At 53.0% G+C, this 23676-nt stretch overlaps 1 protein-coding gene across 4 annotated transcripts in view; it reads left to right on the top strand.

The window, feature by feature from the left end:
• SCARB1 (scavenger receptor class B member 1) overlaps nucleotides 1-9811 on the top strand; it is a 68782-nt gene extending 58971 nt beyond the window's left edge. For 2 of the 4 annotated variants that reach the window (XM_032876489.1, XM_032876492.1), the window contains exon 10: nucleotides 8766-9811. In XM_032876489.1, the coding sequence (XP_032732380.1) occupies nucleotides 8766-9225 (460 nt within the window). In that variant the 3' untranslated portion in view covers nucleotides 9226-9811. Of the gene's footprint in view, nucleotides 1-1609; nucleotides 1662-2512; nucleotides 2660-4935; nucleotides 5065-8765 lie in introns of all 4 variants that reach the window. The other 2 variants (XM_032876490.1, XM_032876491.1) reach the window with 2 other exon arrangements.
• Nucleotides 9812-23676: the final 13865 nt, after the last annotated feature.

Raw genomic sequence — 23676 nt, 5'->3', positions numbered from 1 at the left:
CCCCCGCCCCGGGAGCTCCTGCCAGTCGTGGCCCTGTCCCATGCGTTTTCAAATGCATTTTTCAAAATCTGGATTTTAACAGGGTCTCTCTCAATGTTCACTTGTTGGAAGTGAATGTGAATTCTTGACAAAACGCTGTTCAAGCCAGCGGTACACTTGGGCCACTGGATTCTGCCTGCTGGTGACCCCGGGCCTCTCCCCTGACCTCTCTGGGCCTCTGTCCCCGTCTGTTCGGCATGGGCTACGCAGCCGTCTGACCTCCCCTTCTGGCTGGAGCAGTGGCCTCGAGGGATCGGGTCTAACGGCAGCGCCTCCTGCCGTCCCCGAGGGCCAGTTGGCATCGGGTGTGGGAAGAGGCCAGAGACTCAGCTGAGCTGTTTGCCTGTGGCTCCTCTGGGGAATTTTGGGGCTGTTTGCCCACGAGATAAAGGCAGGAGGGTTGCATGCTATTTGCATTTAATTTACATCTGCTCTTACAGACTCAGATAAAAGAGGCCAGCGCAAACCCTCTGTTGTATTTCTGTGACTTGTCTGCAGGTGATGCTGTGTAAATTCGTTTCACGGCACAATCCGTGGCTTAGCAGGGGGCCTAGTGCGTTCCACTTCCCCTCTGTCCAGCTGTGCCTTCTTTAAGCAGAAAACCCCCACCCCTGCCCCGCCCAATAGCTGCAGAATATTTTCGTCCATTTGTTTGCTAGGATTTAACAATGACAACGGTAACAGACCTGAAGCGCTCTCTGTATGGTGGGAGTTCCTCTAAGCACTTTGCTCATGTTACTGCCTTTAAAACAATAGAGCCCCATGAGACTGCCTGTGTCATGCCCACTTTACAGTGGAAACCCAGAGAAGGCAGGTAACAGGCCAGCGGTCACACTGTTAGCTAGTAAGTGTTGTGTCAGGGGTCCCCAAGACCACTCTTAGGTTCCATGATTCAGAGGGAAGATGCACAGGACCCAGCACATAGTCGTACTTGTGGCTGTGATTCATTACAGCAGAAGGATTCTAACAAAATCAGCAAAGGAAAAGGTGTATGGGGTGAAGTCTGGGGCTGGGGGGCTCCGGGCAGAGGCTTCCAGAGCCCTCTCCCAGGAGAGTCCCACAGGATGCCCTTACTGCCTGCAGCAATGAGTTGTGACAATACCTGTGAAGTGTTTTCTATCAGGGGAGCCCATTTAGAGACTCAGTGCCCAGGCCCAGCCTGTTTATTGGGGCCTGGTCACGTAGGCAGCCTCTGTCTGGCATGGGCCCAGATTCTAGACTCTCCCAAGGAATGCAGGAGGCGAGCATAAAACCTATTGTTAGTTAGCCGCGTGCATTGCCATCCCGAATAAATTTGGGGTTTTGTTTCTAAAGGGAACGGATGGACATCAGCCAGGTCCATGGCAGCCCCCACCTTGTAGGAAATGTGAGTTTTTAATTCAAAAAGATAGGATCAGATTGTCAGGTTACTCCCTGCCAGGAAATGCCCATTACTCAAGCCTGCACCAATCTAGCTGTTGCAACATCAAATCCCTCTTGATCCTGGAGCTTGGGATCACGTGTCCAAATCTGCCTCACAGAAGACACTCTGGCAAAAACTTCTCACTTGCTTTGTCTCGCTTATTTCCAGACAAACGGGGAAGATCGAGCCCGTGGTCCTGCCGCTGGTGTGGTTTGAAGAGGTGAGGCTGCCTCCGGCTGCCTGCGTGGGCGCCCTTGGGCGCCGAGTCTGGGACGCCAGGCAGGAGCCAGGGTGGGATTTGGAGGCAGGTGGCTCTTGGGAGTGGGGGCTGCTGGTTGCCGGAATGTGGGATGTAGAGCGATCTGTGAGGAGCTCCGCGAGGCCCAAGCACGCCCTATCGATTATCCTGCTGCTGATAGGATCCCTTGGGTGAGGAAGGCAGAAGCTGCCTGACAGTACGGCCCTGGCCCAGGGTGTAATTTTCTGAATGTGCTTGACCACTTCTCCTGAGAGAAGGGAAGCTGCTTCTCAGCGCGTCAGCTTTTCACTTGAAAATTTTTTTCCTGGCTTTCCGGGGTTCCTTCTGGCAGCGGGCTTTTCAATCAGGCAGAGCTATAACATCCGAAGGGACAGCCTGCTCACATCACAGTCTGGGCGGCTTGTGGGAGGCGGAGCTCTGCCATAGGGACACCCAGGCTCCTGCTGTCCCATAGTCCCGCCTCCCAGAGATCCTCTGAACCCTTTCCTTTCCAGGAACTGGAATCCCACGGCAGGTGCCTATGGGCCAGGCAGGAAGTTGTAACCTACTGGGCCCACATCCCATTGGCCAGATGGGGTCACGTGGCTCACCCAGCTGCACAGGAGTCTGGGAAATGTAGTCCAGTCGTGTTGCCCCCCCCAACCCCCCCAAGGAAAAGGAAGCCCCCGCCCACAGGCTTCATTGCAAGCTCTGGACTGTGGTCTTGAGATCCGGAAGGGGTGGGGGACGGGGATGTGGCGTGGGGCAGCATCTGCACCCCAGGCCTTCTGGGTATGGCGCCAGCCCATTCATTTGTCATTCTCCATCCGCAGAGCGGGGCAATGGAAGGTGAGCCCCTGCAGACCTTCTACACCCAGCTGGTGTTGATGCCCAGTGTGTTGCACTACGCCCAGTACATCCTCCTCGCCCTGGGCTGCGTCCTGCTGCTCATCCCTATCATCCACCAGATCCGGAGCCAAGTAGGTGGTGGCCAGAGTGAGGCTTGGGCTGAACGGCCCATTGCTTGCCTGCTGGGGTAAGGTGGGGCGTGGGGTCCTCTGGACATCCCTCCAGTCGTCTCCGCGGACACCCTCAGCCCTGAGCCCACCTTGGGCAGAGGTCCTGGGTCTCTGCCTGGGGCAGGGGAGCTGTCACTGCATGCTTATCTCTCTTGCGTCCCGCATTGCCACTTCTCTGCGGGTCCTGGGAGGCCTGGGGACCCTCTCTGGGAGGGGCTGCTGGGAGGGCTCTGGGTAATGAGACCTGGTACTTGAATGGTTTGTTCATCAAGTCAGCACCTGTTGGGGCCACTCTCTGCCAGGTGCAGGGCAGCTAGCTGTGAACAAGACAGACCCGTGCCCTGCTCTGGGGGAGCATGGCATTCTAGTTATGGAGATGGATGAAAACCGAGGGAACAGAAAAGGCAATTTTGCTGATGATAAAGATAATAGAAAACATGACAGACAAGGTTAGTGCTGTCCAGTAGAAATACGTGAGCCGTGGGTGAGCCATTTACATTTTGCAATAGGCACATTAAAGTAAAAGAAATCAATTTTAATCGTATATTTTGTTTCACCCGGATAGGTCCAAAGTAGGACATCAACATATACACATAAAAATAGAAAATATATAAAGTATATAAAAAATATAAACGTAGCTATATTTTACATTATTTTTTCATGTTAAGTCTTTGAAATATGGTGTGTATTTTATACTTACATCAGATCTTGATTCAGACTCACCCATTTTAAAGACTTAATAGCCATATATGGCTCCTGGACTGGACATCATTGTGTTCAGGATGGTTGGGGATGCTATAGAGAGAGTGTCGGGAAAGGCTTCTCTGAAGAGATAGAATTTAGGCTTAGATGGGAATGCTGTTGAGAGACTCAGCACAGACTCACAGAAGTACTCCGAGAGAAGGAATGGCCAGTGCAAAGGCCCTGAGGCAGGGGTGGCTGAGGCATGTCCGGAGTGCCCTTGGGCCCCCATGGCATCTGATTTCTTGCTTCAGCGTTGGCAAACGGGTCTTCCACTTTCTCCTCTTTCTTGGGGAGCAGCTTGCATGCCTGCTTACTTGCTTGCTCTGGTAACCATAAACCTTCCTGGGCTCTTAACTTGGGTGTCAGCCCCTTAACCAGATTTGCCTTCCAAATTCCCTATCCTGTAGGGAGAAAGGTTTGCCCTGGTGCAAGGGTGCCAGGGCCCATGAGCTCTCACCATGCCACTGCTCTGGTGTTTGAGCTCCTGGTGACCGATGGGTTTAGCCAGCCTGTTAGGGGCTTAGGGAGACTGGACTGAGCGGGACTGGCTCTCCAGGGAGCATAAGGGAACTCCCTATAGTTCTTTGCCTGATTTATGCTGGCAGGGCAGAAAGGACTAGAAGCCAAGGCTCTCAGCCTGAGAATCCCTCCTTGGGTGTTTCCACCGCCACCGACAGGGGATCCCAGGGACTGGCTGGTGAGGAACCGGCCCAGGGGAGGAGGCCAGAGCAGCCTCCCCATCTTCTGTCTCCTCTGTCTCTCCTGAGTGTCCATCAGGAGTGGGAGGGGAAAGGAGAGTGAGGAAACCCATGAAATCACTGGCTAGGACCCCTTCCCTCCAGGCCTCAGCCCCAGGTCAGTGTGCGGCCCCCAGACGCAGTAAGGATGCCTGTTTCCCTGAGGACACAGCTGAGACTTCCTCCCCACAGGGGGCACCGGAGGTCACATAGTGGAAATTTATTCCGTGACTTTTTGGGGGGGGGGGGCAGGGAAGCTTAGCAGAGCTTAGGCCTCACATATTTTTATGTTATTTGTCCTGATTTTTAAAAAAGATCATATGCTGACGAACTCAACGTATTTTAATTTCCCAGAAATTTTTCTTCTTAAGTCGTTCCTTTCAAATAGCAAGACTTTTCACAGAAATTTCTGTTACGAGCCGATTTAAAACGCCACCTGCTCAGCCCGCTGGTTCTTGGCCAATGCACCTTGCCCACGGTGGTCCATCTCCCCACCTTGGTTCCGGTGTCCAAACCCTAGTCGTTCAGGTGGCCAGGCCCTTTCCTGTGGGGCTCGTCCGTCGGACTGAGCGCGTTTCCCGAAGGCATTTCTGTCTCTGGTGAAGGGCACCCGCTCTCCACGTCTCTGCATCTCCAGGCGTTAATGGTTTATTGGACTTAACACCCTGCTCCTTGCTTTCCGGAAGCTGAAGAAGCGCGTCAACCTTTCGTGTTTGGCTACGGTGTCAACTATAAATTAGCTTGGTTATCTTCTAGGAGAAATGCTATTTATTTTGGAGTAGTAGTAAAAAGGGCTCAAAGGATAAGGAGGCCATTCAGGCCTATTCTGAATCCCTGATGACATCAGCTCCCAAGGGGACTGTGCTACAAGAAGCAAGATTGTAGGTGGGTACCAGGTAACGCCGCGCGGCCCCCTCCCCTTCCCCTCCCGTAGCGAGTAGGACTCCGATGGCTCGAAACTCTTTGGATCTGATGCGTGTCTTCAGCTTAAACCGCACCTGGAGTGTCTACAGACTCAAAATTCGTACTTGCCCATTTTTGCATTCAGAGTGATCGGCAGTTTCTTTGGTCCCAGGCATGGTAGGAGGCAGAGGGTTGTGGTGCTCTGGGGGCTGCTGTCTTATTTTCGAGGTTGTCTTAGGAAGCTAGGATCGGGGTTCAAGCCAGCTGCTTCTCTGACTCTGGTGCGGTGGACTTCTCCGGGAAAGCTGGCTCCACGTGCAGACCCCCGGACATCCTTCTGGACCCTCTGGAGTAGAATCATGGGTGGAGCCCTGGAATATGTATTTTAATGGACACCCCCAAGAGGGTTCTGGTGTAGATGATCCCGTGTTTGAGAAACAAGAGTCTAAATAAATCTCGGATCGGGCGCTTGGGGGGCTCAGTCGCTTGAGTGTCTGACGCTGAATTTTGGCTCAGGTCGTGATCTCAGGGTCCTGAGATCGAGCCCCGCATCAGACTCCATGCTGGGCGCGGAGCCAGCTTGGGATTCTCTCTCTCCCTCTCCCTTGACCCCCATTCTTCATCCCCTCTCACATGTGCTCTCTCTTTCTGAAACAAAACAAAACAAAACAAAAACCCTGCAAACCTGAATTAAATCAATACATCAATAAATCTGGGATGACCAAGAAAAAGAGAATTTGAGCATCAACTGAGTGCCTGCTGAATACTGGGTTTCAGCCTGAGGTTAGGCTTGCCAGCTAGAGCAAAGACACACAGGTCTGCTTATCCTCCCCGCCCCCACGACCAAGAAACAACAACAAAAGGATAATGTCAGGTAAACTGAATTTTAGGGTAGGTGTGTTCCGTGCAGTTACTGGGACATGCATATACTGAAAACTCAGTTGTTTACCTGACATTCAGATTTAACTGGATGCCCTGATATTATCTGGCAGTCTACCTCCAGAAGAAGCAGGCTCATGCCTGCGGGAGTTCGCCTTCCTGGCTGGGATCCGTTAGGTCTGAGGTCTTAGTCCTGCTCGGGGATGTGGCCAGTGGAGCCCTGGGCCCTAGACTTTGGTGTCGGGCAGGGGTGAGTCACTCTACAGTCGTACCTGTGACAGATGGCTCTTACCTTGGTTTCTCAAAAATGGGCTGCCCCCTCGAGCTTCTGGGGCCAAATCTGCTTGGGTTTAAGTAGCTTTCTTGACAGCCACAGAGCGCGGGTGAGGCAACAGTCTTGCTCTTTGGGGCTAGTTGGCTGCCTCCACTTTGCTTCGATTGCCAGGGCTGGAGGTGGAAATAAAAGAGAAAATGCAAAGTCGTGGGCTCAGCAGCCGCCAGCCCTGTGAGCAGGGAGGGACAGCTGTGTCCCCAGCCAGGCTGGGGGTGGGGTGGCTCCTCCTGCCAATTGGGGAGTAGGAGGGAGGGGCGTGAGCGCGTCAGGACTGAACATGCCCCGGATACCCTCCTTGAGGACACAATCCCTGGGCTCGGGAACAGGGTGTCCTAGCTGGACGCTAGTCTCCCTTTCCTTCCTTGTCTCCCCAGAATCCCAGGATGCCTTATTGTGTACAGCTTGCCTTCCGGGGACCCCTGCCTCCTTCTCGCCACGATTCCCTTCTGTCGAAACTTGCTGGGCATTCTCGGGGGGCAGGGGAGGGTTCCTCAGAGGTAGAGAGGGCCTTATTCCCTTTTAGCACAGATAGGGCTGGTGGTTCTGTGAGGTCAGAGCCCTGGGCTGCCAGGGACACGGCCAGCATGTCCTGCCGCGCCCCTTCCCCCATAAGATAAAACCAAAACCTGGGGTCTCCTATTTATTTATTTATTTATTTATTTGGGAAGTTTTTGACTTAGAGATTCTACAGACCTGCCTTCTGGAAGGCAGCTCAGCCTCCACACCAGTCGTGTGCTTGGGGAACGCAGTGTCCTGTCATGTCCCATAGGATTTGGTTTGGGGTGGGAGGCAGGCACCTGGGAAGTGACCAGTGGTCCTGGTGACCTAGAATCCCTGCATGGTGGTCTCTAGCCTATGCTGAGCCTAGGTGTGGGTCCCCGCACATCTTGCCTTGCACCTGAGCATGGGAACAGTCTTGAAGGGCTGCCTTGTTTGGGGAAAGCAGGAAATGGAGCCTGCACTAGCCAAGAAGAGCATTTTTATGTCGATAAGAAAGACATCCACTTTGTGCAGACCTGGCCTGCTTGAGGGCAGAGGGTTTGGCAAATGGAGGCTGACAGCGCATTCATAGCCCCCTTGGCTACGCTCACTTGTGCAGTGAACATCTTGGGCAACTGTACACGGAAGCCCTTCAGGGAAATGTTCCTGGACCATTCCTACCTTCTCATTAATTTCTCTCTGATTCCAAGTCCTCATTCCTCAGGCAAACTAAGGTGGAAGGGAAGAGGAAGAGGAGGAATCTGGTTCATGTTCTGGTTCCTTGGGGATTTGTTACATGTGTCTTCCTTGGGATACACCAGCGGGTCTTTTCAGTCTGGGACTAATTTTCCTTTTTACTTCTGAGCAAGGCTTTCTTAAGCTGTGGCTGTTTGGGTCAAGCTGCTGAGCTTGTGACCACCCTAGGTGTCCCACACTGCCTCTCTGTGGTGGTGTGTTATGGGGTAGGCTGGTCTCACTCTGGCCTGGCCTCCTTGTACCCCCCATTCCTGCCCCTGGCTTGAATGGGCTCAATCCCGAAAGCCTTAGAAATGTCTCAGAGGGAGGGGGCCAGAGTCCAACCCTTCCCCTCCCTCTGTCCTGCACAGAGTGGGGGTTTTAATTCTCTTCACTGCCTGGAGAAGCAAGCCCTTGGGGTTGCAAGTGGGCCAGGGTGCTCGGGATATCCCAGCCCCAACTGCCGCTGGGAGGCCTCTCCCTTCTTCAGGGGAAGGAAGGCATAGGGCTCAGAGGGATGAAGAACCCGGTCTCTGCCTCCCCACCCGCCCCCATTTCTTATCATCGTCTTTAATGACTTGGTTGAGAAACTTAAAAAAAAAAAAAAAAAAAGAGATAAATTACAGCATCTGCCGTTCCTTGTCACCCAGACTCAACAGCATGAATTGTGAACATTCTGTTCTGGTTCACCTTTTCCCACAGAGGCCGTCCTTGCCAGGAATTTGGTGTGTAGGCTTTTCCCCTCTACGTCTGTATAAATATATCCGGGAACAATAGAGGATTAAAGCAATTCTCATGGGTCCCTCGGCCACTGGCTTTTCGCCTCAGCAGGTCTGGGTTTGTGAAACCTGTCCAGGTTCAATGCCATCTTGTGATGCTATTTAAAAAATGCACTCTCCGGTTGGAGGACATTTAACTGGTTTCCAGTTAAAGGCCTGGAGCCCTTGCTTTGCCCTGCTCACTGTGTTAGGCAAATGCCTTTGGGCCTTGGTTTTCCCACCTCGGAAATGGGGTGAGGGCAGGGCACAATGCTGTGTAGTGAGAGAGGACTCCCTTGTAACTGCATTTCAGGGGTCCGTACGTCACTCCAGCTTTTTCTGATCTCGAGCTTGATGAATGGGTGTTTCTGATGGGGGACATGGAGGGGGTTGTCTCCTCGCCGGAGGATGTGGGTGCAGGGCCAAGCGTGGGGCTGGGGATGCGGGTGGGCCTCTCTGATCCGGCTCCGTGACCCAGCTCCTGTCTTCCTCCTCAGGGTCCTGGAGATGCCACGAGCCAGCCCAGCACGGCCGCTCAGCCAGACCGGCTCCCCGGCCCCTGTACCCCGCTTCTTCAGGACTCTCTTAGCGGACAGCCCACCAGTCCTAAAGTCTGAGCCCCCCCAGTTGCCACACACGTGTCCACACACTGCACACCCCCTAGCACGTGTACACGCACGCGTGCACAGACGTGTGCAGGCACACTCAGGGATGGAGCTGCTGCTGAGGAGACCCGGAGAGCTGGTCAACGAGGACTGTCTGGAACCTTCCGTCCAAGTGACCCGCAGTGCCGTGGGCACTGGGTCCCCTCCCTTGAGAGAGCCCAGTCTGACCTGCTCATCCAGGGGGCCCCCGGCGCCTGCTGCCTCCTCCCCACCAGCGCCCTCTCCCCCAGTCACGAAACACTGCAGTCCCCGCTTGTTGGCTAAGCCACACGGGACAGGCCTTTTACTCTGAGGGGCCGGCTACTGTCCCCAAACCCAGCCTGGGAACACAGACTTCTCATGCCAAAGCCGTATGGGCAGGGGGCTGCCCAGTCCTGCCCAGACCCGGAGCTTTGGCCCTCATCCATCCATCTGGGCTGGGGGCGCCCGAGGCCCTTTCACACAGGCCTCAGTAAACATGTGAGCTCAAGATGCGTCTCAAGGCTGCTCCAACTGTCTCCTCATTCCCCAAGCAGACGTTGATCTCCCTGAAGTCCGCACGGGTGGGGACCAGACTTGGGTGCCTGGGGCCCCCTTCCTCCAGCCTAAACTGACGTCTTCCTGTATACTGAGCCGGCCACTCCCCGCTGCGGGTGGTGGGACGCTCCGCCCCAAGCTGCCCCCCGCGAGGGCCCTCGGCTCTTAGGTGCTGGGGCAGAGGTGCGGAAGCCTAGCCCCATCAGTCCGGGGGTCCAGTCTGGTCGGGTGGGAGACCCATCCACCCGCGACTCCCGCTCTGGGGCAAGCCTCAGCCTCTTTTCTACTGCAACAGAAGTGAAATTTATCATCTTTTAAAAGTAATTCACTATTGAAGTAATAAACCTTTTTTAAAAGTTAAAGCTCGAGTCTGTGACAGCGTGTTTGTGGGGGAGCGGGGAGCTTCCTGGGAAGTTCTGGGCTCTTAGTAGCTCCTTTCTGGTAACTGCCAGGAGCAGCTGGGCTGCTGACTTGCCTTTCTATTGTTTTAAAATTTCAACCTTGTTTATATTTAACATTTTATATAAATACTGCATGAATGCAGTTCTCGTTTAGAAAGAGTAGGCTCTCAGGCGGCTATGACCCGTGTCCCAAGGTAGCCTGCCACTTTGGCATGGAGCCTGGCTAGACTTTTTTTTCTGTGCATCTATATACAAATCGAGGTGCCTGTAGGAAATGCTCAGTATTGTTCTGGGCTTTTGCTTTTTCTTGTTACGGAAGAAGCAGAAAAGAGCAGTGCGTAACACAAAGTGTGGGAGCCAGACGGCCTGGGTTTGAGTCTGCGCTCTGCATCTTACCACTCGTCACTTCAGGCAAGTCCTTTGACAGCTGTGTGTCTCGGGAGTGGAGAAAGTAGCTGGTTTGTTGGAGAGTGGCACTGTGCGGATGCAGGGACGTAGAACATGGAATGCTTCTAGAACACAGTGGGCACATGGGAAGGGCTATATAAATTGGCCATCATGACCTTTCCTGTGACGATTTGTCATTCTTGGTTTTTTTCCCCACCCAAGCGGACCCTCCAGCTGTTCCTGTCTTGGACACCCTTTTCTGCTCCTCATTATTGTAAATGACAGCACAGTCTCCCAGGTACAGATGCTCACACAGTCCCTCTTGATGCACATCTAAGCTGTGTCCAGTTTTCTCTTCCTGCAAACACAGCATTCTGAAGGTCTGTCCTTCCCGGGCTAGGCAGCATCTGCGCTCCGAGGGGCACCGCCCGGGGAGCTGGGATGTGTCACTGCTGCACGGGCCCTGGCAGGCTGTCTCTGGCCCAGGTGCACAGGCAGAGCCCCACCGTCCCTTGGGTGCCCCTTCAGCCTTCCGCCACTCCAGGGTGGCCCCCAGCGGGGATCAAAAGAAGCCAGGGTCAGGTAGGCACAGGGCAGATCCCGCAGCGAGCCTCCGGCCCACAGTACTGCCAGGGACCCACAAAAGCAATAGTATTTCTTGGAAAATCAGCAGAAACCCAAAATTTTAGGTCAAAAAGACATTTTCGAACCGCACATTACTATATTCATCTTTTAGCAGTGCTGTTGCAAAATGCAACTAAAAAAATTTTTTTTTCAATTTGAAACATTTTTAATGCTGGATCGGGCTTGCGGAGGTCACCTGCAGCCCCGCCCCAGGCCACAGGGGCCCCTTCAGGCCGGTCGCAGCGTCCTTCACGTGGCAAAGGCTGCGCGTCCGTCTGGGTCCAGGAGGACGTGCATCCCCGTCACAGGCCGGCCGGTGACGTCAGAAGTGCCGTGATGGCGTAGGCGGTGCCCGGTGATGACGCACAGGTGCTATAACACGGAGAGGCCTGTGACGGCGCTGGAGGCGTGGTGATCGCCCTGTGAGAAGTCAGAGGCGACGTGATGACGTCAGCGGCAGCGTGATGACGTCAGAGGCAGCGTGATGACGCCAGCCTTGGGTCGGAAGCCTTGTCTTCTGACTTCTGCACTGTGGGTGGCTGGCCCGGCAGGTGCAGACCCAGGGGTTGGGATCCCATGGTCTTCGCCTCCTCCCGGCTCATGTGCCACCTGCCCTCCCCGAGGCTTTTTGTGGAACCATCCACCCATTCGCTCCAGCATGGACATCGAGAAGCTTTCATCTGATGTTTAAGTAGCCAACCAGGATGCACTTTCCCACACACTGTGGTTCTGGACCACGTCAGGGGGCGCCTGGGTGGCTCAGTCCGTGAAACATCTGCCTTCAGCTCAGGTCATGACCCCCCGGGTCCTGGAATGGAGCCCCGCGTTGGGATCCCTGCTCAGCGGGCACCCTGCTTCTCCCTCTCCTCCCCTGCCCCTCCTGTCTCTCAAATAAAATCCTAGAAAATAAAATAAAACCACGTCATCACTCTTTAGACAGCCCACGTCCTAAATATGATATAACCCCTGAAAAAAACACACAAACCAGCTCTCCGTTAGTACACGTCCGGTCTTGAATGCCTATTTCCTTCTCCCCTAGAAGTTTAGCAAAATGTTATAGAATTTATGGCTTTAAGTATTATGAATCGCTCTGTTGTGTTTCTTTGCAGCATGAGCATCTGTAGAAGTTCGAATGAGTGTTTTAATTTCTTCCTTTGACCACAAAGGGTAACATATTGTTGGTCTGGACTGCCATTTTCTGTAGGTACACCACTGACGGACAACATCAGTGTTTCCTATTTGCTAGCTATCCCACAAACAAGTAAAACTCTATTGGAATGCGTCCCCTTTTTTACACATATTTTGAATTTTCTTAAATGCACAGAGTGGAATAGATGAGTGTACGGTTCTAGGAATTGTAACATACACATTCCAGTAACCACCACTAACCAAGTTACAGAACAATGTTATGTTCCTTCCAGATTTCCTCCTGCTTCTCCTTTGCAGGAAAACCTTCTGCTGAGGCCAAACCCTGGCAACCAGATAGTTCTGCCTTTTTGACAATGTCCTTAGAACGGAATCACACAGGATAAGGACTTTTAACACCGCCTCTTTCACTTGGCATCCGTCCTGAGATTCACACATGTCCTTGAGTGTGTCAACAGTTTGTTTCTCAAGAAAACAAAGCAAAACAAAACACTTTCTCTTTCTTGCAGAGTAGAAGGCCATTGTATGCGTATACTGGGGTTTGTAGGCATTCGGGAGTTGCAAGACATTTAAAAGTGTTTCCAGTTTGGGGCAATTACAATGAATACCCAGGAGTGGGATTGGTGAGCCCTATGGTGACTCTGTGTTTAACCTTTGGAGGTTCTGGCTGACACTGTCCCTAGCAGCTGTCCTCTTCTGCAGTCCCACCAGCAAGGTATGAGGGCCTTCCGTGTTGTGCATAACAACAACCACCAACATAAGCACCTTGGTATTCAAAAAAATTTAGTCCTTTGTAGTGGAATCTCATTTTTAAAAAAATATTTTATTTATTTCTTTTAGTGAGAGGGAGACAGAGCGCTTGCAAGTTATGGGGTGCAGAGGCAGAGGGAGAGAGAAATATCCTCCCGCAGACTCACCACTGAGCGCAGAGCCCAACACCAGCCAGATCCCAGGACCCCAAGGTCATGACCTGAGCCAAAATCAGATGCTTAGGACTGAGCCACCCAGGTGCCTCTCACTGTGGTTTTTATTTGCCTGGAAATATATCTCCTAACGAGGTGAATGAGGCTTTCCCAACTGATTCACGTATCCTCGAATGACGAAACTTTTTACTAGAAGGAGACCAAATTTGCCATCATTTCCATTCTTATTTTTGTAGATGTAAGATAGAAAAAGTTTGTTGACAAAAATAAGCAACAGGGAGAGGAAGGAACGCCCCAATAGCCGTGTCGCTCAAATCTCACACCCTTGAGTCACGGGCAAAAATCAGAGGGCCATCTGTCACCAAAAAGTCTTTTTGCTGACCTGTCAGCTGACAAATCCGTTTGACCTCTCTGCACAGTTGTCGAAAGCAACAAAGTGGAAAGCACCCATTTGCAACAGGATTGCAAAAGGATTGCTCAATCTCGAGATTCGTTCTGGAAACCAGTATTTGGGACGGTGCCTCCGGTGGGGCGGGACAGGGGGGCTGGGAGAATGGTCTCTGCTGCCCGGGCCTGCCCTTGGGTAGACCTGCTGGTGAGAAGCTCCAGGTCCACGCCTCCGAGTTCCCTTAAAACCCCCATTTGTTCTCTCCCAGAAGCTGAACCCAGCATGCCCCAACTTGAGTTGATAACCATTGAGGACTGTAGACTTCCCTGCACCTGAGCCTCAACACAGACGCTTCTAAAAATTCTTGCATGGAGTTCTACACGCTCCTAAAAAGGGGGAAAAAAAAAAAGGCAATTATCCATAAAGCACTCTGCTGGGTACGTGTCTGTCCCAAAGGAACACTGCACTGTGAACATCTTGGTTCTGAATAGTTTCGTAAGGTTTAAGTTGATTTGTGTTCTGGTACAACCTTGGTTCGTAAACACATCCAATGACTTCATTCAGGGCTCAGTGAAGAAAGTGGCCCAGCGCTGGAAGGACCAGCCGTGCCAACGCTTCAAAAGACCTTTGTCAGACTTCAATGTGACATCGGTCTAAGAGCGTCTTTGACTCTGAGGCGTTTCCCCACCCTCTCACTTTGCGTCCTAACCCCCACCTACCACATGATTCTGTTAACTTAATATTTTTAAAAATTTGACTCATTTTTTTAAAGAATTGTCTTTTTTTAAATTTTGAAAGTATTTATTTATTTGACAGACAGAGATCACAAGTAGGCAGAGAGGCAGGCAGAGAGAGGGAGAAGTAGGCTCCCTGCTGAGCAGAGATCCATACTCGGGGCTCGATCCCAGGACCCTGAGATCATGACCCGAGCTGAAGGCAGAGGCTTTAACCCACTGAGCCACACAGGCACCCCTTAAAGAATTATCTAAAATAAAAAAGCCGTTGCATCTCAAGTTGTGGGTCCAATGGGGCAAGTTACATGTTTTCCAGTATCCATTAAAACTGTAACTGTTAAACTTTAAAGCTATTGATGCAGGTACCACTAGACCTGCACTATCTGAGACTCTGCACTGTTCCTTGTCGTGAGACCAGCACTCCCCCATCTTCCCACTCTGCTTGTGGAATAAGTGTTACCCTTGTACGGAGGGTTTCCCTCTCTGTCTCGCTCAGTCCTGGCCACCATCAAAGGCTCAATTCCAGCCATGTCCTCTCCTCCAGGAAGCCTCCCTGATCACTTCTGCTCACCCAGATGTCTCTCATCATGGAATTCCCAGGACACTGTCTATACCCTAAATAATACCAGAATGTTCTGGAATACCAGAAGTCCGAATTGTAGTTGCCACAGGCCCCGAGACTTTGTTCCTTTGTTCGCTCAGACGGTCATTCTTCCAACATTGGTTGAGAGCTACCCATGGTGCATAAAATCACTAAAGTAGGTTTCCTCATCTGAAAAAAACAAGGATCATTTGTTACCTGCCATGCAGTGTAGAGCTTAAGAGTTGGTGGCCTCACGTGAGGGGTTTGGGGCTGGGGACGCTGCATGCCAGCCCACCGTTTTGATGCTGTCTGGGTGATGCCAGTGGGGTCCCTCACTCGGAGCCTCAGCAGCCTGGCCCACAGTTCTCCCCGCTCTCTGCATGTCCCAGGCAGTCCGTTCTCCATGGGTGGCCCGAGAGGTCTTTCTGAAGTGTGAACCATCACAAGGTTCCTCCCCCGCGTAATGAAGCCCCTGCGGCTTTCCCCCCACCTTGACGATCAAGGCCCTCTTGGGGGCTTCGAGCAATATCCCTCCCCTCCTCCTGCCGGTGGGCATGACTTCTGGGCAATTCCAGGCTGGACCACTGGAGGGCAAGCTGTGCACACAGGTTGTTCGGAGACCTGTGGGGTCCTGCAGATCAGCCCCGAGGGCGTTCCTTAAATTGGAGGACTGTTACCTGGGGTCACAGCCTGGCTTCAGAAAACTTATAACCTCAAGAAATGGGATTTGGTGGAAATGGCATTTTTTTTTCCTAAGAAGCGTTTCCTTAATACTTTTCAGATTTTCAAAGGGGCCTTGACCCTTTCTAGGGTATTATAGGCAAGAGGGACACCCCAAAAATAAAAACCAAAGTCATGTGATGTTTGCTTTCCCTTTGCACGCAACGGAAAGGGCTCTGGCCTTGTGTGCTGACCCCTGTTCTTCTCCAGGTGCTGGTCACCTTTGGAGAAATCTGTAACCTCTCTGAGCCTTGGGCTTCCTCCCTGTGAAACAGGAGTGAAGATTGCTGCTCCATGACTGTCCGAGAACTCCCTGGCGGGATGCGGGTTGGGGATCGAAATGGACGTGTGAGCATTCTCTATGGGGTCCGGGACTATTACAAAATTGTTAAGCATCCAGCTGGCGTTTATTAGGTATCTACCCTGTTGGGCACTTGCTGGGTCTTAAGGGGGGGTCAAGCTGAGAGGGCTGTGTCCACTCATGCATGCATTCTTTCCTTCAACATATTTTTTCTGGGAGCCCACGATGTGTCAGGTACTTGTGTATATACTGGGAGTTGTCTTTGGTTGGGTCCCTCAGTCGGAGAGGCTGAGATAAAGGGGTGTCCTGAGTCAAGGGGTGTCCCAGGAGGACAGAGGGGGCTCTCACAGCCCAAAGGCAGATTTCCAAAGGTTTTGGGCATGGAAGTACATTGAAGCCAGGGGTGCCCAAAAGCAGTCAGAAGGGATCTACTTGGATCTGTTACGGTACCAATGTTCTCTGCCTCAGAAATGTGGTGGTGGGTAAAGCAGGAGAGGTCCCTGCCCTCACAGGCTTGCATTCTAGTTGGGGAGACAGCAAACAAGTAAAGGAAAAAGTAGACACCTCCAGAGAGTGATGAAAGTCAGGAACATGATAAAAGCAAGGTGGCATGATGAGAGGGGGCTGCTAGGAGTGTTTCTAGAGGTGCCCTCTGAGGGTGCCATTGATGCTGATCCCTGAGGAATCTGAAGGAACCAGGAAAAGAGCACTTTAGGAACTGGGACTGGATGTGCAAAGGCCCTGAGGTAGCAAGACGCAGACCAGAAACGAGTGGGCTATGGCTGGAGTGTAGTAAGCCACGAGGGTGGGGGATTGGAGGGAGATGAGATGGAGGGTCAGGCAGGGACTTGATCCCTATAGTTTGGATTGTCAGCATAACGGGAGCCACTGGAGGGTTTTAAGTTGGGGAGTGACGTGAGGGCTGTTCTGCTGTGTGGAGAGAGCAGTGGGGATAGGTGTGGTGTAGAGGGATCCAGCAGGAGGCACTCTAGGCTATAAAACCTCTCCAGCCCCCTGCCCCTTGCCACAGGACCCTCAAAGCACCCCTGCAACGGCTGGGGCAGGAGAATCAGGCCGCTTTTGCAGGTGAGGAAACTGAGGCACGTCATATGCCTCTCCTGCCTTCTGGCTTCCTAAATGACCTCCTTAGGGGAGGGTGCATCCTTGCAATCCAGGCCCCCTGAGGACCTGCCCTTCCCAGTTTGATCCCTGTGTGTGAGCATTTGGTCCCGCTGGTCCTCCTTCCTTGAACTCCACACTCCTGAGGCTGGGCACTGGGTCTGTGGGGTCCCCGCTGCGTCCCCAGCACCTGGTCAGGTGCGTGTGCCGATGAGTCTTTGTTGAATAAAGGAAGGAATGATCCGGGAGTAGCCGAGCTGCGGGGGTGGGGGGAGGGGGGAGGGGGCGTGACCTGGGGGGAGGAGAGCGCTAGTGCAGGCCTCGGCCACCAGGGGGCGCTGCGGGACCGAGCCACGACTGTACTTCAAGACTGGCTAAATTGTAGGTAAAAAATGAAAACGTGATGGACGGGGACTGCACAATCTGTGCTCCCTTGTACGTTTGCGTTGAACAAGCCGACAGTTTGCACACAGAAAGATGCCCTGCAGTGTATCTGTGTGACGTTAAGCGGGGCGTGAAAATGGGAAGTAGCGAAGTCCGCAGAAGCCAGAATTGGCCAACGGGAAGGGATTTTGATTCTTTCAGTCTGGGGGGTGGGACTCACGTCCAGAGGGGCTCCTGTGTCTGCCCATGGGATTCCCATGAGCGCAGGGCCCCCGCCGTCCGGCTGCCCTTGGTCCCCTGTTCTGATTAACACTTTCGATGCCCAGCAGATAGAAAATGTCAGAGCAGAGCTGGGCCCTGGTGTACGGCTTCCTCTCTGAAAACAGGTTGTTGCTAATGTCGATTGAGCGCCTACTGTGTGCCATGAGTATTTTAAACCCTCAACGTGAGCTTGCTTCAGTCCTCTCACCACCCAAGTGAATGCCTTTGTTGTCCTCATCTGGTTTTACAGATGAAGAAAATAGGGCCACAGAGCAGGGGAGTAAATGCCCAAGGTCTTACGGCAGGTCAGAGTCCCAGCCGAGATTTGAATGTGGGCAGCTGCGTCCGCCACTGCCCCATACGTTTCCCTTTTTGTCCCGTTCTGTTAACCAGGACTCATCGCTGGGGCTGGCGACCAGGAACTCCTGCTTTCTCTTATCCTTCCTGGAATCCCACGGGGGAAACCAGCTCGGAGGAATGTCCTTTCCAACCAAAGGGACAGGCAGGTCCTGGTTCTGGACAGTCTGCGAAGGTGGAGAGATGAAGGGGGTTGGCAAGGCTCGTTTCCCCCAGACACGACCCTGAGTCCATCTAGCAGGAGGCCCTGCCCACCAGGGATGGGCCTGACCACTGTGGAAAGGCTCCCAGCAGGGGAACATTCAGGCTCATCACAGAGAGTTTGAGAATGGAAGGGAAGAAGAGGCATAAGAATAAACATTTCTAAAAATAGTACTTGGCTTTCCAAACCCCACAATGAAACTTGAAAGAGAGGGTAGCAGATGGGGGCAGGCGGGGGGTGGGAAGCCGCCCAGGACTTCTGACTAGGGTCCACTGCTTTGGTTTGGAAGGGGGGCGTCCTGCTTCTCTGACCCCCTTCTCTGTGGGTCAGAAGCCAGCTAACCAGGGTGGGGGGGGCGGGCCATGTTAGCTGTGTCTTCCCAAGGGTGAAGGCCAAATGGCAAGATCTTGAAGTCCAGAGTCATGAGTGCCTCCAAATTTCATGGCACATTTGTCACAAAGCCTTCACTACACCCCAGTTGACAACATTCACAAGTGCTTGGCTGGGGAAAAAGGCGGGCCTTCAAGACAGAGCCATTTGCATTCTGCATTAAGCCACAGATGTGAGCCACACTGGCCATGAGGCACGTTTCCGCAAATGAGGTCTCATTTACCTCCTCGACCTCCATGACAGAATGGGACTTCCTCTCCCCCAGGGAAAGCATTTCATCAGATGGGTTGGAATGATGAGCTGCAGAGGCCACGAGAGCGGAGGCTGGGCCCGCAGCAGTTTTCCAGAACTGTGGAACATTCTTCTGGTCTCTGGGATCTTCTGTCTGTTTCCATGACCCACCCCATCTGCTCCTCCTGGGGCAGCAAGATTTCTTCCATTTTAGGGGACGGAGCCTCCCTGAGGAGACACTAGCGTCTCTGGGCCCTGTTTCATGGTGTGCCCGGCTCTGTGGTCTCTGGCCATGGCCCCAACAGCTGTTCAAGGGAAGGACATGGCTTCTCCCATGATATCAGCCTTGGAGATCAGGCAGGTGGCAGGGCCCAGAGGCTAGAGCCGTTTGCTGAACAAGCCTGGATTCACTGTGTCCCTCAGGCAAGTCACTTTGACCCCTCTGTGTCCCGGCCAACTGGGATTAGAATTCCTGCCCCGTTCATTTCCCAGGCCCTCATGAGGATAGTCAAGGAGGACATTTTATGCAGCTCAGGCTGGAAAGAGTTTGAGAAGGTTTTGAAACACGTTTGCGAAGTAGTCTTGGAACAAACCCTAACACGGAAGACGCAGTTTCCCAAAGCAAGGACGAGGTCTCGCCGAGCTGAGCTGTAATACCGGCCGTCACCAGGAGGTGTCACTGTCAACACGAGCAGGTGAGGTCGTGTGGCTTTTCGCTCTAAGACCATCGTCTTTCAATGACAGACATAGATCAGTGCAGATGAGTTCAAATGCCCACAGACCCAGGCAGCTGTGTTAATAAGCCTGGAAGGCCAGGTGTTTGGTAGGGTAGCTTGAATGCTAGCCAGACGGTGGAGGTATGTCCTGCACAGAGCTTGGCTGGACAGCCAAGGGTGTGGGGGTTAGCGGATGCTTTGCCTCCCCCAAAGCAACCCTTTGTCAACATTTTTAAAGGTACACAACCGACACCATTATGGCTAAGACTGATGGAAATATGCAACATCGTGGAAGTGTACTGTCCAACCCGTGCTTGTGTGTTGTGCTCTGGGTGAGTGATCCCCTCCCATCCCCCTGCTCGCCAGCCCAGGGCTGACTTTATGTCATCTGAGAACTTGGCTTTGCCTTGAGTCATGCTGATGGCTGCCTTATTAGGAAGCAGGCATGTGCTGCAAAGTCTTTCAATTTTTTTTTTTTTCAAAAGAAGATGGTTTTTAAAAATGTAAAATTTCTTGATTTTTAATTATTGGCAAAAAATACCAATTAAATAAAATACCATGTGGGCCAAATGAAATGCATCCTGGACAACACTTTGTCAGTTTTTGAGCAGTACGTGCCTTTGCTTGTTAGTTGTATGATCTACGCATGCATATTTGTGGCCAGAAACCCCTTCCTGGAGGAGCGTATGTGGGTGTCTTTCATTAGCCAGATTCATGGGACATGTTTATCTTATATAAAACCGGTAAAATAGATCCTACTTTGGGGTTTATCAGCAGTAACAGTGAACACGCAGGTTTCTAGAGTCAGAACTGGGTGTGAATCCTGGATCTGCTATTTACTAGCTTTGTGACCTTGGGCAAGTCACTTAACCTCTCTGAACCTCACCATCTTCATCTGTACAAAGGGGGCTAATACAAATACCAATACAGTAGCCACGGGTAGTGTGTACACCACATATTTCTAATTTTCGTCTTCCAGGCACATGGGGGGATGATACTTTCCTGACCCCCTCGTGGCTGGATGGGGTCCTGTGACTCCTATGAGAGTGGGGCGTTATCTGTCATGCTGCGTGGGCTGCAGCATTTAACTGCTGGTGTGTGATCCTTCAGAGCTCCTTTTCCCTCTGCTCCGTCAGCGTAGGTCCCAGAATGAGCACTGTGCAGGGCATAGCCCCAAGCTGACTTCTACAGAATGAGCAAGAAATCAACCTTCTCTGTTTCAAGCTGCGAAGATCCGTGGGGTTGTCTGTGATAACGGACAACATGCATAACCCAGACCGTCCCAACTGGTACAACCTGCTTCCAGAAACACAGGGAGGGTTCAGTGAAATAATGCCCCGAGGGGGGCTAGTGCGGTGTCTGGCACGTAACGAGGACACAATAAATGGGGGGAGTCTTCTCGGTTCATTCAAGCAATGTTTGGCCCTATTCTAGGCACTGGGGATAGAGTAACGAACAAAACCGACCCAGATTCCTGACCTCCTGAGCTGCCAGTCCTGGCATGGGGGTGTCTCCTCCCTTGGCTGGGTGCACGGGGAAAATGGGGCCACTCACTTTGTTCTGGGCCCGTGGGGGAGTGAAAGCAAGTCTGCAGATACCATCGGTAGCGCAAACTGGGATTGGGGAGCTCCTCCATTTCAAGGAGGAGCGGGTGGATTGTGACCGATTCCAGCCAGGTCACCCAGGGCTGCCAACAGTGACGTCAGTAACAGAGCCCGGCCTTGGGCAGAGGCCAGTATCGACTTTGCCTGGGGAGCAGGCAGAACGGCCGGGCATCTCTGCTCCTAACCCAGAAACTGTGGTGAAAGGGGGACATCAGGCATTTCTAAAAGGGCACTAACATTTTTCAAATGCCTTTGTATGTGCTTAGGGCTCGCCTTATGTCCTTCAGTCCCACCAGATTCCTCCTCCAAGGAGGAATTCCCCACATTTTACAGCTGAGGAAGTTGAGGCTCAGAGAGGCCAAGTGAGCTCTAGAAAGCTGCACAGCAAGGTAGCGTGGCAGCTGGGATTCAAACGCAGCTCTTCCTCCAGATCCTGTGTGTGTCCTCTGTGCTGATGTCTCACGATACTCTTGGGGACAGAGGAAAACACGGACACCATAGTCCTGGGCTCCCTTCCCTTCTCAAGGAGATCCCCAGCCAAGCCGATCTTTGTGCGTTCTGGTTTTGATTATTTTTGCCCTTTTGACTGAGCACCTCCTGTGTGTCTGGCCCTGCAAGTCACTTGACCTGTATCCCCTCATTCCATGCTCACAACGACCCATGGCAGTCACTGTCCTTATCCCCATTCTACAGAAGAGGCCACTGAGGCTCGTAGATATGCCCTGTCTAGCCAGGTGGCCAGATGGTATAGGGCAGCCTGGGGAGCTGAGGCAGTACAGAGCTCTGGAGGCAGAGAGAGGAGTCAGAGGGAGGTAAAGGGTCATTGAGCTTCAGGTGCATGTCCCCTGGGGGCCAGTTGGCAGGGATCTACCTTGGCTTGTTGTCTCTGGTCATGACCCCTGGGCAGTGAGAATTCTGGGGTAACTCCAGGTCATGTCCCAGGGGAAAGGAATGGCCTTGGACCAGACCAGAGGGTGCAAGCTAGTGGCCTATAGTCATGTTGACTTTGGCTCACACAGTGTTTAAAGCGGGGGAAACTAAATTAGTGGCCAATACTTAAAACTTAAGTTTTAAGTATTAATATTTAAAACTCAAGGGATTTTGTATAAAATCTGCTTTTCAGAAATGACAAGATCTGGCCACACAGAGCCCTCATACGCGCCTGGCCGCTGTTCCTGGGTGGTCGCAGCTCAGAAAGGATGGGGATTCTGGGTCTTTGCTGGGGCCAGTCTTGCTCCTAAATCCTGTCTCGCGGGCCTGGGAGCCCACGACCTTGCCCTGAGCCTGACCTCTGGGAACAGACTTGTAGAAGCCGGCGGAGGGCTGGCCTGGACACGGGAACGCGTCAGCAGCGACACAGGGGTCCTGAGTCAGAGATGGAGATGGGGATGGAAGCAGAGGTCGGAGGGATAGACGTGAGGATGAGAGGGGCTGTGAGCCAAGGGACATGGGTGCCTGGAGAAACTGGGAAGGACAAGGGACAGATGGTCCCTGAGAGCCTCCCAAAGGAACAGAGTCTTGGTGACACCTTGATTGTGACCTCTGACCTTCCGAACCACAGGCGAATAAAGACACGCTGCTTTAGGCCGCTGAAGGCATGGTTACTTGTCCTGGCAGCCTTAGGAAATGAGCACGGGGAGGGGCCCATGCGGCTGGTGGCGTAGACCTGAGGTCCCACCCCCACCCAGCGTAGGCACCTCTCTCTGCAAAGTCATTTCATCTCAGTAACACTATGAGAAAGTGAGGCACAGAGAGGGCGAGCCACCTGGCCTGGGTCACACAGCCTGTGGGGGCTCCGTGTGGATTTGAACCTGGGCCGTGGGTCTCCAGGCCTGCCTTCATGACTCCCACTGCTTTTTATCACTCAAGGTCAGAAGCACTTCATTTTCTCCGTGCCTGTGCTGTGGGCCGTGCCGTGCTGGGCCTTGGCCATTTGTCCCTGGCTCCCAGCCCCTCCTTCTCTATCTTGCCCCTTGTCCCGGAGGGTCAGCCTGTGGCCTGCCCTTCCTCGGGCTTCTGGTGGGGTTCACCGATGGATGGCATTGGCGGGAGTGGGAGGGGATGGGAGGAATGTGGCTCCCAGAGCCCTCCCTGCTCCCGCGGCCTGTGGCTGGTCCGGCCTCTGCAGGCCTGGCATCTGCCCTGCCCTTGAACTGCATCCGGCTCCTGCCCGGCCCCCTCCTCAGGCCCTGCACCCCTGGCCCAGCATCGTGTCCTCTCCCCCAGACACTTCTCCCACTTCCCCGCGGCTACTGGCCCCTGGGCGCCTCCGTGTCCCTGCCCAGCACTGCCCACATCTCTGTCAATAATTTCCTTGATGAAAACCTCTCGAACCATGAACCCCAGGCCCTGGATTCCATTTCCTGCTTGATATTTGGGGACCATCGCAGCTGGTCCCCACCGTCCCTTCGTGGGGTGGTTTTATGAGCCCATTTTACAGAGGGGGCAACACAGGCCCAGAGTGGTTGAGTCACTCCCCTGAGGGGACCAGCTGGCTTGTGATAGGGCCGGGATCTGAGCCCGGGCCGGCCTGTGCCCTGCACCCCAACCGGGGTGCCCCCTGTCCCCAGCCTTGGGCTTCCTCCTCTGTGAAATAAAGGGGAAACGTAATAACTACCCCAAGGGTTGCTCTGTAAACAGGGTTGGTCTTTGTACCCACCCCACACCCCCGCCCATCTAGAAACGATGGCTTGGCTCCCTTTGCTCCGAGGCTGACCCCGGATGGTTAAGCTCTGTGCGTGTCTGTTTTCTTCACA

Source organism: Lontra canadensis, unplaced genomic scaffold (assembly GCF_010015895.1).
Source record: "Lontra canadensis isolate GAN:19392208 unplaced genomic scaffold, GSC_riverotter_1.0 scaffold58, whole genome shotgun sequence".
Classification (NCBI taxonomy): Eukaryota; Metazoa; Chordata; class Mammalia; order Carnivora; family Mustelidae; genus Lontra; species Lontra canadensis.
Note: the sequence above shows the minus strand (reverse complement) of the source record. Positions and strands in the feature narration are given on the sequence as shown.